Below are 15,914 nucleotides of genomic sequence, written 5' to 3' on the forward strand. Positions count from 1 at the left end.
AATGTAATGTGTAATATATAAATATATTATATAATAATATGATAGTCATCATAATGTCTGTGGATTTATTGAGTTGATCGTCGATCAAGCCAATAGAGAATGGAATGGAGGAGAAAAAACTAAAGCTGTTCTGAGTGCTTTCACAAAATTATCTCATATAATGCTCTTAACAAGTTTATGAGGGTAAGGGGTATTCTACCCACTTTATAGGAAAAAGTAACCAAGCACAGATTTCTCTTTCAAATAATCTATAGCTTAGAATGAGAACTGAAATTGAACATAAATAATAACCCAAGGTGAATTCATGCCAAAAGAAATGCAAATAAAGTGTTACTGGATTTCAGAGGAGGGAGTGATTACTTTAGCTCAAGGAATGATGAATAGCCTTCTAAAGGAGGAGGAATTGAGGCACTTTTTGTAGGCTTGTAGATTTGTTTGCTAGGGCCACCATAACAAAACACCACGGAGTTGATGGCTTAAACAACAGAAATGTATTCTCTCACTTCTGAAAGCTGGAAGTCCAAAATCAAGGTATCGGCAGAGTTGATTGCTTCTTTAGGCCGTGGGGGAAGGATCTGTTCCAGGCCTCTCTCCTTGGCTCATAGATGGCTAGCTTCTCCCTGTCTCTACAGTGTCTCCCTTCTATGTATGTCTGTATGTCCATATTTCCCTTTGGTATAAGAACATCAGACCTTGTTGGATTAAGGCCCACCCTAATGATCCTGTTTTAACTTAGTTATCTCTGAAAAGGCCCTATCCTCAAATAAGGTCATTCTGAGGTACTCAGAGGTAGGACTTCACATATGAATTTGGGGCTGGGTGGGGGTTGGGGCATGAGACAATCTGTAACAGGTAACAGTACTTTTTTTTGGACTGGAAGGACCACCACAAATTCGTTTAGTCATTATGAGAGTATATATGGAGGCATTATATGCGTGGACATTATTAAATCACACTGACTTTGCTTTCTATATTAATTACAACAGACTGGTTACCTTTTCTCATGTGAGTTAGTTTGTTCGTTTATGGTTGTTTTCTCTAGAGCTCTCCAATTTTCTCATTCCTTTGAGGAAAAATGTTCCCTTTCAGCGTAGTGTTCTCTTATCCAGTGTGTCCTATGTAGCTTTTATTTGTTACACCTTAAAAATATCCCTAACTTCATTTTCCTGAAGACTTCAGGAATAGAGTCAGATGATCATTGTCAAAGAGAACAGGAGCTCCAGAGGGAAAACTTGAAGTTGTCATCTGAAAATATTGAATTAAAATTTCAGCTTGAACAAGCAAATAAAGATTTGCCAAGATTAAAGGTAAATTTAATATTCTTTATTATAGTTAGGAAATCTAATGCCTTTTTCTCCCTACTTAATTATTATGTTTACCATGTTAGCTTTTGAAGAAGTCAGAAACTCATATTGATAAAATATCATGGTACTGTTATACTTTCTACATTTGCTCATTTAACAGTTATTTGTTGAGGGCCTTTTTTGTGTCAGGTACTCTTCTAGGTGCTGGTAAACAGCAATCAAAAAAATTCTTGCACTTGTAGAGCTTACATTCCAGTAAGGGAAGGCTCATAATATGTAAGCAAGTCAATATGTAGTATGTCAGCTGATGTTAAAGTGCTAAGAAGAAAAAGCACAGTTAGTGTGAAGGGTGTGTGTGTGTGTGTGTGTGTGTGTGTTGCATAGGGGTATAGCTGACCCTTGAACTGTGAGGGTCCACTTATATGGGGATATTTTTCAGTAGTAAATATTGCTGTACTACCTGATCCGTGGTTGGTTGAACCCACGGATGCAAAGGAACTGCAGATATAGAGGACCAACTATAAGTTATACCTCCACATTGTTCGAGGGTCAACTAAATATGGGATTGCTTTTTAAAATAGGGTAGTAAGGGAAGGCTTTCTTAATAAAGTGATATTTTAGCAGAGAGCTAGGGGACAGGTAAGGAAGTAGGTCATACAGATACTAGAAAAAGAGTTCCAGGCAACAGAAATAGCAAGTTCAAATGTCGTGTATGTGGCAAGATGATGGTTGGTGTATTTAATTAACAGTTGTCACACTTTAAAATATTAGGATAGCTCTAAAAATACAAAGTCTTTAAATTAAAATATTTTAGGATAATCGTCTCTTTTAGAAATTTTACTTTATTTTGATGTTTATAATAAGTTTATTTTTGGTTTTCCAAATCTTATCCTATTTAAGGGAGTCCTTTTCTCTTGACTGACTGTTTCATTTGTGTTTTTTAACTTAGAATATCAGCAATCTGTTAATTCCACTGGTAACGGTATAATTAAGCTATATCCTGCTTCTCATTCTGATTTTTACACTTAGAACCAGTGTCAGAAGATCAGTTGTCTCTTTCTCTGTACTATATGGGTAAAGTTCTACATATGTAATCTATGGGAGAGTTGAAATCAGGAGTTCTAAACTCAAATTTATATTGTATACTAAGGCAATAATGCAGGAAATATTTCTTGAAATTCATATACAAAATGCTGTTGTATTAATTCAGCATATGCCATGGTTCAAAATCCTCCTCATTGGTGTAAAGACCCGCTTGTTTAATTCAGCTATACAGTTGAAGAGACTGATAGTTCAGATGAATTGTTTGCCTTTCCTTTTCAATGGCTATAGCTATGTTAAATTGTTACATGTTTTCTTTAATCTTCTAGAATCAGGTAAGAGATTTGAAGGAAATGTGTGAATTTCTTAAGAAAGAAAAAGCAGAAGTAGAGAGGAAACTTGGCCACGTTAGAGGGGTGAGTATGTGAGAGTATGCCATATGTTTGTTTTGGCTTCAGAAGTGATAAGCTGGAAATGAAAAAAAAAGTTTGCATATGTCGTAACAGTACTGATGTGCCTTTACTAGTGCCTCTAGTTTCAATTTTATTCTGCTGCATCTATAATGTAAAACATCATTCAGCTTTCTCTCTGTTTCAAGTTAATGTATTTTATCATCTGTCTCATCTTACATGCTTTTTATTCCACTTGGACTCTATCCCATCTCTTTTTTCATTGCATATCCCTCTACACCTTGAAAACATTTAACTTCCAGGAATCTTCCATCTGTTCACTGAGGTAACTGCTAACTGCTCCTTGGTCTGATTCTAACATTTTATAATTATTTTTTATGATATCCATGGCAGCTTCCTAGTTATAATGCTACTATACTAATGTTCTTTCCAGTATACCAGGGTTTAAGCTGTTACTTATTAGCTGCATGACTTTAGGAATATCAAATTCTCTGAGTCTTGATTTTCTTGTATGCAAAGTAAGGATAATTCCTCTTTCACAGGGTTATTATAACGAGTTGAAGTCATACAAGCCTTGGCTTCAAATGTTAGGAATCAACAATGAGTTTAATAATAAACCTCTTATATTCTTGGTACTTTATGTTATACTCTCTAAAATATTTGATTAAATAAAAAGTTAACATTTTTTCCTAGTCTGGTAGAAGTGGAAAGACAATCCCAGAACTAGAAAAAACCATTGGTTTAATGAAAAAAGTAGTTGAAAAAGTCCAAAGGGAAAATGAACAGCTGAAAAAAGCATCAGGAATATTAACCAGTGAAAAAGTGGCTAATATTGAAATGGAAAACGAAAAATTGAAGGTAATATTTTCAATGTGGTCATTTGTACAGAATGTTTTACTGATATAATTTTTATTAATTTTTAAAGACAATTTAAAATATAGTGTATAAAGTGGCTTTAATGGATGCAGTAGATATTTTACACATACAGAAAAAAAATGTTGGAGACAAGGCTAAGAGTAGTTAGAGTAGCACCACTTGGTCATCTTACTATTTCCAGACCATTGCTTCTCACTCTGACAGCATAAAATAATTAACTGTATCTATTTTCAAAAATACATCTGCCTAAGCCCCCAATTTTGAGATTGATCAGATTATTTTGGGATTGATCCTACCATTGGTATTGTGATTCTTTTTTAAAGTCATCAGCTCATTCTAAGCCAAGATTGGGAACCTCTGCTCTAGATGACCAGTATTAAAGGGAAGAATTTAATTCTAATTATATCAAATATGGTCTCTAAAACCATGTTAAACTAAGTTTTATGAGTTTACAAGAGCATCGTTTATTTCCTTGTTTTGATAATGTAGAGTTTTTTTAATTACTAGGCTGAATTAGAAAAACTCAAAGTTCATCTTGGACGTCAGTTGAGCATGCACTATGAATCCAAGACCAAAGGCACAGAGAAAATTGTTGCTGAAAATGAAAGACTTCGTAAAGAACTTAAAAAAGTATGGCTTTCATTATTGACTATACTTATTTTTATGTTAATTAACTACTACATTTTGGGAAAACAGAATGAAAAAGTTGATGAGAGTATCTACTCAGAGTAGGTATTAAGAGATTTAGGAATTGTGTTGTTTTGTTTTTATTTATTTATTTATTTTTTAATTGGGCTATAGTTGCTTTACAATGTCATGTTAATTTCTGCTGTACAGCGAAGTGAAGCAGCTATATGTGTACATATATCCCCTCTTTTTTGTATTTCCTTCCCATTTAAGTCACCACAGAGCATTGAGTAGAGTTCCCTGTGCTATACAGCAGGTTCTCATTAGTTATCTATTTTTATACATATTAGTGTATATATGTCAATCCCAATCTCCCAATTCATCCAGGAATTGTGTTTTTATGCCCACCATCCTTTCACTATGAGGAACATTGAAAATAAAAAATTAATAAGTTCAGAGGCAGTATAATGTAGAAGCCACATACCCAGGATTCAAATCCTAGCTTTATTACCTTTTTTTAAAAAAATAAATTTACTTGTTTTTACTTATTTTTTTGGCTGTGTTCGGTCTTTGTTGCTGTGCGCGGGCTTTCTCTAGTTGCAGCGAGCTGGGGCTACTCTTTGTTGTGGTGCGCAGGCTTCTCATTGCAGTGGCTTCTCTTGTTGCAGAGCACAGGCTCTAGAGCATGTGGAGTTCAGTAGATGTGGCACATGGGCTCAGTAGTTGTGGCTTGTGGGCTCTAGAGCACAGGCTCAGTAGTTGTGGCTCACAGGCTTAGTTGCTCCGTGCCATGTGGGATCTTCCCGGACCAGGGCTTGAACCCGTGTCCCCTGCATTGGCAGGCGGATTCTTAACCACTGTGCCACCAGGGAAGCCTGCTTTATTACTTCTTAACTGTGGGAACTAGGGGAATCTACTATTCCCTCTCCTTCTCTCAATTTCCTCATGTATAAAACTGGGAATATTGAGTATATCTATTTCACAGAGCTGCTACAGGGTTTAAATGAGTTAATATTTATGCACATGTCTTAGAATAATGCTTGATGTACAATAAAGAGTATATGAAACTATTTTGTTAAACAGTAAGATTCCTTTCTATTTAAGTGGCAAAATATATTCCTTGCCCCAAATAAGTGTTGTTATTTATATGGATGATCCAGTGAATAAATAGCAATTAATATTTTTAAACTAGTTACAGTGGTATATGAATGTATTGTGAGGCCAGAGTGCTACTGTGCTGTGAATGTGGATGTTTAATAGTGGAAATAATCTGTGGTAATTACACATAGTTTATACTTATAGTTATGTCTCTCGGGTACTAAAAAGTCAAAACATCTTTTAAAAATCTAAAGGCATAAACTATCCCATTTTCTCTATTACAGACAAAGAAATATGACAAATTTAAAGTAACCACTAGAGTAAAATATTGTAAATGTATTTTTCTAACCTCATTTACATGATCTGTTCTAATTATTATGACCATATTGCTGTTTTAGAGTAAAAGAAACATTGGATTTTTATTGGAATTTTAAGCAGCATTTAGAACTCCAGGTTATTTTCTTTCTAGTTTGTAGTGATTGATAATTTTGAATATACTATATCCATGAGAACAGTATTACATTTTGGCGTAATATACTAATTAGCTTTTTAATGATAGGAAACTGAAGCTGCAGAAAAATTACGGATAGCTAAGAATAATTTGGAGATATTAAATGAGAAGATGACAGTTCAACTAGAAGAGACTGGTAAGAGATTACAGTTGGCAGAAAGTAGAGGTCCACAGCTTGAAGGTGCTGACAGCAAGAGATGGAAATCAATTGTTATTACAAGGTAGGAACAAGCAGTTTAAAATGTGCACAGTTTAATGAGCTCTGATTCTGCCATTATCGTTTTTAAAGAACGTGACAGTATCCTGATTCACTCAGTTCTTTCGTGAAGAACTGTTTGGTTGTTTGTTTTAACATGATCCTCACTTTTTCTTCCTTAAAATATTTAACTAATTGGGGTGTCGGCATGGGACAGAGGAGAGCTGGGGCTGGGCTAAGGGTGTTGGAGCTGGGTGGGCATCGTGAAGCTGCTGTCAGCCATGAGCCTGGACTGATGGTGCCCAGCTTCTCCTGAGTGCTGCGTTTCTCCAGCTACGACTGCAACTTTGGAGTTATGTTCTGGGCATCTTGCTCTTCAAATAGCCTCAACAGATGAATTCAGCAAACAGTTTTAGTGTCTTACTGGCCTCTGCTTTCTGGCACTTGATTTTCTCCCATCCCTTGAGCCTTTTCTGCAAGTATGTGCAATTCCTGCCGGTCAAATCAACTTTGTGGCTCTGAAAGAGGTGATAGGAATTCACCAGTAAACATTCATATGTTCATTGTCACTATCCCCAGAGGTGGTTCGTCATAACTCTGATGAGTCAGTAAAAGGCTTTGGTGTCATTCTCACTTCCAACGTTAAGCAGCTGCTTCAAGGAGTATATGTAGAAGCCAGAGACCAGTGACATCCTGCCCATGTCCTGTCCCAATAAAGTCATCCTGTGTGAAGTGGCACTCTTGACATCTACTGGCCCCGTTTCAGAAGGCAAACGCATCTTTATTTTACCATATTCCTAGAGTCCCTTCTGTCTGTGCATCTCAGTATCCCCTTGGATATCTACCTGCTGTTTAGAATGGACTTGATGTGGATTGGCCGTCACCATCACTACAGCTGGGATGGGAATCTTAGCACTGTGAGGCCACAGCAGGTCCCATTGTGGGCCTGTTGGCACTCACTTGACCCTGTCAGACAAGTCTAAGGAGAAAAGAGAAAGGTTTTGCAGGTAGATTAGAAGACCCAGGTGGCCAGGCAGTCTTGGAGAAGGGTCCTTGGTTCCTGCCCTAACATCATACTGAGTACTCAGAATCTACTCTTCCCCAATAATTGTTTCTTAATTCTGTCAGAGGGCTAGTGTGAGGGCTAAATGAGATAATATGTGTGATAGTATAAAGGGGAGAGGGGGTCTTCTTTTGCCTGCTTGGACTCCAGCAGAGGCTCTCAACCAGCAACCCTATCAGTTGATTTCTTGGTTGGCCCTTTATTTCCTTCTACAATCACACGCGGACTCAAAGAATTTTGAGTTGCTTCGAGATGTATTTATCCAGCAGGTATTTACTCAGTACCTGCTGCATGCAAGACTCTGCTTTATGTCAGATGTATTTCTAAAAGGCCTGCTTTGACTAGGTTCCTTCAGAGAGCCAGGTAGCTTCCAGGGCTTAGAAATACCTATTTCTCACTATGCCCTTAAGTAAATTACAGTTCTTCTGTGAGTTTAAGTTTTTTTAAAGCTGTGGAAATGATCATCCCTGTCCTCTTCTAAAAAAGGGCTCTTTGGGGCTGCAGAAAAGATTATTAATGTGAAAAGGGTTTATAAAGTTTATAAATATTTGAAGCGGTGATGAGATTTAACCATAACTGAAGATGACTTTGCCCTTTAGATCATTTATGTGTTTTTCATCTGAGAACTGTACAGATAACTGAGTATGGAGTAGGCCTTCAGTAAGCATTTTTTTAAAAAACTAAGTCCTCCTAGTAGAATCCACTTGACAGAAGGCTAATTCTGATCTTTGGCCTCAAGCCTCCCTAAATCCACCAAAAAAACTGCTAAAGTCTGCAGATGGGATTAGACACCCAGTTCGGTAAAGTGGTTTGAAGATAATCTTTTGGTACCCATTAACCATTATGCTCATGCTGAAATCTTTATAGTTGATCTGTTATTTACTCAACAAACTAATAACATCTATTCCACATCCAGCTTTATAGTACTGACTGCTGAGACAGGCCGGGGTGATGCAGGAGCTGTTTTAGATAGGGTGGTCAGAGAAGGCCTCTCTGACTGGGTGGCATTTAGAGTTGGGAATTGAATGGCAGGGTGAGCTTCAGATATTTCACCACTTTGATAGCTTTTGTCAGGTTAAGAACGTTGCCTTCTAATCTAGGTTCCTAAGGTTTATCACAAGCTCTTTGATAATAATTGAAGTATTTTGTTGTAAACTGAGGTAATAATTTTCCTTCCTTAGCCTGTCCTTACCTGATTTTGTTGCCAAAGTGTTCCTTCTTTTCTTTTCTGTGGAAAAATTTGAATGTTATAAGCATTGTCTCCTTTAAGGTGGTATGATGGGTTTGTAAAACCATTTTGGCTCAGTGTTTTAGAAGTTTCTTTTGGAATCTGGATTTTTTTTTGAACTATTGATCATTTCTTGAAAATTTACAAATCTATTTAGATTTTTACAAGCTTCATCCCTCCCACATCTTATGCCATTTTTCTTACCCCTGCTTTTACATATTCTTTTCCCTCTCTCAGCAGTGTTCTTTTGGTTTTGCTCTACCTGGATACCTCCTATATGTGTGTATATGTGTGTGTGTGTGTGTGTGTGTGTGTATTAAATGCTTTAGTTTGTTATCTCTAAGTATATTCCTAAGAATATTCAATAATACAGAATTTGATATTCTTATGAATTTAATTTCTATTTCTTTGTGATTGAAAAAGGTATTGATTTTAATCTGACAGTGGTAAAATTCAGGCTCCATCCTTGTTATAACTTTGGGAAACATCTAAATCCTCTATTTAATTGGCCTGTCTGTTAATTAGGGGTACTTATCCCTTGCTGTCACCTAATGCTAAGTAAATATGTAGGAAAAGATTTGACTAGAAGAAACAGTATAATAAGATATTCTTTATTTTTAGTGCAGTAACTTGAACTAACTTTTAAATCAATGAGAGAAACTATTTTCCATGTCTACACCATTTTTTTTCCTTTATACTTTTAGAATGTATGAAACCAAGTTGAAAGAATTGGAAACTGACATTGCCCAAAAAACTAAAAGCCTTACTGATCTTGAACAGCTTGTAAGACAAGCAACAGAGAGGGAACAAAAAGTTAAGAAATACACGGAAGATCTTGAGCAACAGGCAAGTAATGTCATTTTTCTTTATGTGATAAAATAATGCATCATATTTCAAACCACCCCTCGGCATTCATTGTCTTATGTAGGTAAAAATGAACTCTGGACTAATTCCTCTCCTACAAGTTCCATCTAAGTGAACGGCCCCACCATTCACCTATTTGTTTAGGTCAAAAACCTTGGATCGGGGTTTCCCTGGTGGCGCAGTGGTTGAGAGTCCGCCTGCCGATGCAGGGGACACGGGTTCGTGCCCTGGTCCGGGAGGATCCCACATGCCACGGAGCGGCTGGGCCCGTGAGCCATGGCCGCTGAGCCTGTGCATCCGGAGCCTGTGCTCTGCAACGGGAGAGGCCACAACAGTGAGAGGCCCGTGTACTGCAAAAAAAAAAAAAAAAAACCTTGGATCATAGACTCCTTTCTTTTCACTCATACCCCGCGTCTTTTTCATTAAATCCTGTCAGCTCTATTTCAGACGTATCCCAAATCTGATGATGTCTCAGCACCTCCAGCACTGCCAGTCTAGTCTAAGCTATTCTCTCACACCTGAAGAGCAGTAATTTCCTAACTGGTCTCCCTGCTTCCGCTCTTGCCTTGTTTCACCTTCTCCTTATCCCTGACCTATTTTCCACATAGTTGCCAAGTACTCCTTTTAAAGGTATAAAGCAAATCATAGCACTCCCATCCTTAGAATCTTGCATTGGTTCCCATTACCCCAGAACAAAATCCTAACGTTCTTCTCATAGCCTGCAAAGACCTACATGGTATGGCATCTGGCTTCCTCTCTAGCCTCACCTTTACTTTCTCCAGCACTCATAGTGCTCTAGCCACGCCGACATTCTTTCAATCCTTGGGAAAACCAAACTCATTCAAGCTTCTGGGCCGTGCTTCTGTTTCCCTTGTTTAGAATACTGTTTACCCCAGTATTCTCATAGCTCCCTCCTGCACTTCATGTCTCTGCTTAAGTGCAAGCTCCTCAGACCCTCCCAAACGTATACTACTTTCCACCACCCTGTCCTCTTACCCTAGGTTAGTTTTCTCAATAGCCCTTCCCACCATCTTGAAGTGTTATCCAGTCACATCCCATGCTCACTGTTTGTCTTCCCCCACTAACAATGTAAGGACCACAGGATCATGAAGGAAGGGGTTTTGCTTATTTTTTTCACTGCTGTATCCAGTATGCCTAGGACAATGCCTGGCATGCAGTAGTTCCTCAATAAATAATTGTTGAATGAATAGTGGATAGAGCACCATCGATGTATGATCATGTGAACTTTTGAAAACTCAACTTTTAAAATTATGCTTCATTGAAAGTATCTTTATAAAACCTCGTTATTTCCGTGTCAAACTTTGTCTTCTAACTTTTCATTGTGCCCAAAGATTGAGATTCTCAAACATGTTCCTGAAGGTGATGAAACAGAGCAAGGCCTTCAATGGGAGCTTCAAGTTCTTAGGTATATTATTTGTTCATATGACTACTTTTTAAAAATTATTTTTTAATATAACCCCATTTGCTATACCTAGACAGTTAAGATTTTTCAACCTTGCTGCCTAATAGGTCTTTCAGCCCTATTTCATCCTTCTAATGCCAATCACTCTTTTATATAATGGATGCTAAAGAAAAGGGTAAACCAGATCTTAATATAGGTGTCAAGTTTGTAATTTAAACTTTCTTAATAGCACAGAATATATTAAACCTTAGCTTCCAAAGGCAAATGTTAATTGAAATGAGGAAAAAAAATCTTCCAAGGCTGTGTGTAGCGTACTTTCGTGAGGCTCCTCCCTGCAAGAGAAAAACTACTCTTGAAAATGACATCAGATCAGATTTTAAGAACATGAAGGATTTTGATCCTCTGATCTCCGAGAATGGTAGCATTGCAGCAGGGAGAGGAAATGGACAAATGTTTACCTTTATAAATGTCAGCAAGTTCTAAGCACTGTACATCACACAATTAAAGAAATGCTCATGTATTTTGTGGAGCAATGTCTGTTTGTCTTTTTTTTAACACATTATCATTGTGTTCTAGATTAGCTAATAGTCAGCTGGAAAAAGAAAAAGAAGAATTAATCCATCAGATAGAAGTTAACAAAGACCAGAATGGACCTGAAAGCACCATATCCGGTAGTATATATATATATATATATATTTTTTTTAAATGCTTAGCTTTTTATTTATTCATTTATTTATTTATTTAATTTTGCTGTGTTGGGTCTTCGCTTCTGTGCGAGGGCTTTCTCTAGTTGTGGCTAGTGGGGGCCACTCTTCATCGCGGTGCGCAGGCCTCTCACTATCGCGGCCTCTCTTGTTGCGGAGCACAGGCTCCAGACGCGCAGGCTCAGTAGTTGTGGCTCACGGGCCTAGTTGCTCCGTGGCATGTGGGATCCTCCCAGACCAGGGCTCGAACCCGTGTCCCCTGCATTAGCAGGCAGATTCTCAACCACTGCGCCACCAGGGAAGCCCCGGTAGTATATTTTTTAACACACTCATAGCATGTTAGATAACCCAAGTTTTTGAATTAGGGTTTGCCTTTCTTATTTGTTCACACATTTCTGGTAACTGTCTTCCTTTTATAAAATCAAATCCTTGATTTATGTTTTTAAAGCTGTCTCTGTCTTCCATGAAACAATATTCCCATTGAGCCCTTTGAGTTGTCTGTAATATTGAGTAGCAAGTATTCAAGTGTCTTTCTCCTTGTATTCCACCTGGATGTTACGGATTTAACCACGATACAATGCTAAGTAATATTAGGTCTGTTGCTTCCAGTTTCTCAGTATAGGCCCTTTTAAGCCTTTTGAACATTTTCTTCTAAATGTTACTTTCATCTTATTAATTTAGAAACTACATGTATATAAGTAAACATCGCCTATATGTTTTTTCCTTTTACAAAGTAAAAAATCTATCCTTCTACCCTCTTCCATTTGCATTCAGAAGTGATTACTAATGATTCCCGTTCCTGTGTGCATAGGTATGCACATATACACATATGTATGTAATGTATATGTATATGCGTGGACACACATACAGTGAATAGTTGATCCTCATTATTTGCAGATTCTGTATTTGCATATTCACCTACTCAGTAAGTTTACTTGTAACCCCAAATCAGTACTGTGTGGTACTTCTGCAGACATACAGAGCAGTGAAAAATTTAAGTTCTATGATTCACACTTTCCCAGATGAGATTCAGCAAGGTGATGCTCTGCATTGTTTCAGCTCTCATACAAGGATGACCAGAGGAGGAGACAACAGGGGGCACTCCTGCACAGAGCAGGAACCTATGGTTCTGGGACCAGCTGGACTGGGTTTAAATTTCAGCTCTGATGCCTGTTATTAGGGCAGCCTCAGGAGTCACTTGATACTTCCGAACCTTGTTCTCTCCTGTAAAACAAAGAAAATAGAACCTACCAGGATGAGTTGTTTCCAGGATTTAAGATTATGAAATCTATGTGAGATGATGTGTATGTAGGTTTATTTTCCCTAAGAGCAGTGGTTCGGTATTCACTAATTCATTGTTCATGTTGACTTTATAGAACGTTAACTACTGCAAATAGTAAGAATCGATTGTTTGTATGCATATTGTATTTGATAGCTTTTATGAAAATGCCAAATTCTGTTCCAAAGGGTTATACTAATTTATATCTAAACAGTTTTTGACTATTTCACATAGCTTTTCAATATCCTACCAAGTAGTCTTGTTGCTACTTTGTATTAAGGCTGTCATGTATGAGTCGTTCCAGACACTGTGCTAAATGCTTTACAAGCGTTTTATAATTTAATTCTTATAGCCCTGAAGTTTGAGTACCTCTGTCTCCATTCTACCTGTGTTAAACAGATTCAAAGCAGCTAGGAAGTGGCAGAGGCAGGATGAAGCCTAAATCTGTGAAACTCCAAAGCTCCTTGCCATTTCCTGCTATTGACCACTAGACCGCCTCCTCTCTTGGTGACTAGAAGTACACACGTAAACCTCTCTTGATAACATCTCTTCCAGCAGCCAGCTTGGTGTACTAAACCAGACACAGCGCCAAAGAGCAGTTAATGCTGATGTTAGGCAAGTTCTCTTTCTAACCCTCAGTTTCCTGAAAGGGAATTTCTGAACCCTCATTTCCTCATCTTCTGTTTAAAAATGAGGATATCTACCAAAGATTGTTAAGGCTGAAAATCAAACCAAAACTGTTTCGGAAATTTTAAAGCACTATTTAAGTATACGTGATCATTAAGCTAACTTTTGGAAAGTGCTATACATAATAATCACTTTTACTGCATAATTTCATTACCAATCTATGTAATATATAGCATCCCACTGATTAAGACAACTCAATATAGCATTCCAGTGATCAAAAATCAACTCTGTAAAAAAATCATTAGTGCTTTCTGCAGAGGTGAGGGATGCTTTGAATAGTACAAGGAGAATATTTGTCTCCAACTTACAGTAATTGGAGGACTATTCCAAGGTCATCTTAATAGAATATGCTTCCTGTCGCATTCGTGAAAATGTATTTGCTGACCATTATTTTCTCAAAATTCAGCATTATTTTTAAAATTTTACCCCTCAAAGGATGTAAAATATGACATGACACATTATATGCAGTTTAAAGAAAGTATGTTTCTAGCACAGATGGCAATTAAAGCAAATATACTATTGCCCATTGATTCTCATTATAAAATTAGAGATATGTTAACTCTGGGGGAAATCAATAAATTAAACTAAAGCCCTTGTGCTTTTTATGTTTTCCTACCAAAATATCAGGACTTATTCATCTTTGTGTTATCCATCCTGCCCAGCACATTTTTCACATAGTATTGGGTTGGCCAAAAAGTTCGTTCAGGTTTTTCTAGAACATCTTACGAAAAACCCGAACGAACTTTTTGGCCAACCCAATAATTACAGTAAATACGCACTGAAGTACATGGAATAGTCAAAGCTGTTGGGTAACAGGAGCATTTGGCCACCTTACGGTTGTAGCCCCTTCCCTAACAGTCTACTTATTCTAATGTTGTACTATTAGCACCTAACAAATTTTCTTGGTTCTAGAATTTTTCTCTGAAAATAATGGTTTCTTCCATGTAAAAAATCAACCTGGATCTGTACTTCTAACAAACACCTAACATATGCCTCTTCTCTTTGTCTGCTTATGGAATTGTAATACCTGATATAGAGGTAGCATACAGAATTCACAGCCTGAAAAGTGTTTCAACCATAAAAGACAACATTTTCCAGGCTCTAGTTTCATAAATTTCCTCCTCATCCTCTAAAATAAATCCTTTATCTTGAACTTATTCAGAGTGGGAAAAGCTTAGTCTAATTCTCCCTTTTTTGGAGGCAGATCCTGATCAACTGAAGGAAAAGGTCAAAGATCTAGAGACACAGCTCAAAACCTCAGATCTAGAAAAGCAGCATTTGAAGGTAACTATTTTAATTATAGTATTATAAATGTTTTCTGAAAACAGCTGTTGAAAACTGTTTTTATGATCACCATCCCTGAGATTTAAGTATGTATCCTAAATATTCCTGGGATCACATTTTATACTTACATTTAACCTTGATATTACAAAGTTGATTATATTCATCTGACTGTATTAAAAATATTTATTAAAACAGAACCATAAAAAATTGAGACAAATAGGATTAAAGAGTAAATTATTTTTAATTGTCACAAATATAGCTCATTATTTTAATATTTTTCTAAGTTTTGGGTCACATTGGGAACAGTGTCTTTTATTTCCTTTTGAAATTCTTTTCAGGAATAGTTCCCTTAAAGAAAGATATTTGATATGCTTTATCTCCTTAAGAATCTGTAAACAGAACAAAAGAGCATAAATATGAAAATTAACTAGTGATCACTGGCTATTCTACATGGTCATTAAAGCTCAAATTGTTTCCTTACCAGTTGCCTAACTTTTAGCCAGGCAGAAGCCCAACAGTTTACCTGATCATAAATATATTTATAACAAGTGACCATTATTCGTTGAAAATTAGATATTTGCAAAGAAAATACAAGTAAAGCCTAACCAAGAATCTTAACCAAAATAACTTCAATGTTGTGAATAGCCAAGTTTTTTGATTGCCTCACTGAGAGTATCTTAATATTCTTTTGAAGAAAGATTAAATCCCCTCTGATTTAAGAGCTGATAAATTTTAGTCCAAGACCAGGACATAACTTAGAGAACAAATAATTTGACAGTTAACAAGTTAGTTACTTACACTGTACAATGAAACCTTATTAATAAAATCTTAAGAAAATACTTCTGCCGTGTATTTGACTACTCAGGTTACTCTGCCTTTCATGTTTGTAATTAATCTCTTTAGTTCACACCTAAAGAATGTATTTTTTCCCATATATACCTTTTAAAGATAATATGTTCTTATTAGGAGGAAATAAAAAAGCTGAAAAAAGAACTGGAAAATTTTGATCCTTCATTTTTTGAAGAAATCGAAGATCTGAAGTATAATTACAAAGAAGAAGTGAAAAAGAATATTCTCTTAGAAGAGAAGTTAAAAAAGCTTTCCGAACAATTTGGAGTTGAATTAACTAGTCCTGTTGCTGCTTCTGAACAGTTTGAAGACGAAGAGGAGGAAAATCCTGTTAATTTCCCTATGTACTAAGGGCCACCTCTAACTGTAGTTTTATTTGTTTATTAACTTTATAAGTTAAAATTCCATCTGGAAGTTCCATCTGGAAATCAGGCAAGTCTCTGACCTACATGATTTCCTTCCAATACCTT

General features: G+C 36.7%; 1 protein-coding gene across 3 annotated transcripts in view; it reads left to right on the plus strand.

Moving 5' to 3' along the window:
• CEP290 (centrosomal protein 290) overlaps positions 1-15,795 on the plus strand; it is a gene marked incomplete at its 3' end in the record, with an annotated part of 91,415 nt that extends 75,620 nt beyond the window's left edge. For all 3 annotated transcript variants that reach the window (XM_081248282.1, XM_081248283.1, XM_081248284.1), the window contains exons 44-53: positions 1,173-1,307; positions 2,675-2,761; positions 3,449-3,613; positions 4,139-4,261; positions 5,916-6,088; positions 9,059-9,200; positions 10,571-10,644; positions 11,218-11,312; positions 14,516-14,595; positions 15,562-15,795. In XM_081248282.1, the coding sequence (XP_081104408.1) occupies positions 1,173-1,307; positions 2,675-2,761; positions 3,449-3,613; positions 4,139-4,261; positions 5,916-6,088; positions 9,059-9,200; positions 10,571-10,644; positions 11,218-11,312; positions 14,516-14,595; positions 15,562-15,795 (1,308 nt within the window). The remainder of the gene's footprint in view (positions 1-1,172; positions 1,308-2,674; positions 2,762-3,448; positions 3,614-4,138; positions 4,262-5,915; positions 6,089-9,058; positions 9,201-10,570; positions 10,645-11,217; positions 11,313-14,515; positions 14,596-15,561) is intronic.
• Between the last annotated feature and the right edge of the window lie 119 nt (positions 15,796-15,914).

This window comes from Mesoplodon bidens, assembly GCF_964165515.1.
Source record: "Mesoplodon bidens genome assembly, chromosome: 11".
Classification (NCBI taxonomy): domain Eukaryota; kingdom Metazoa; phylum Chordata; class Mammalia; order Artiodactyla; family Ziphiidae; genus Mesoplodon; species Mesoplodon bidens.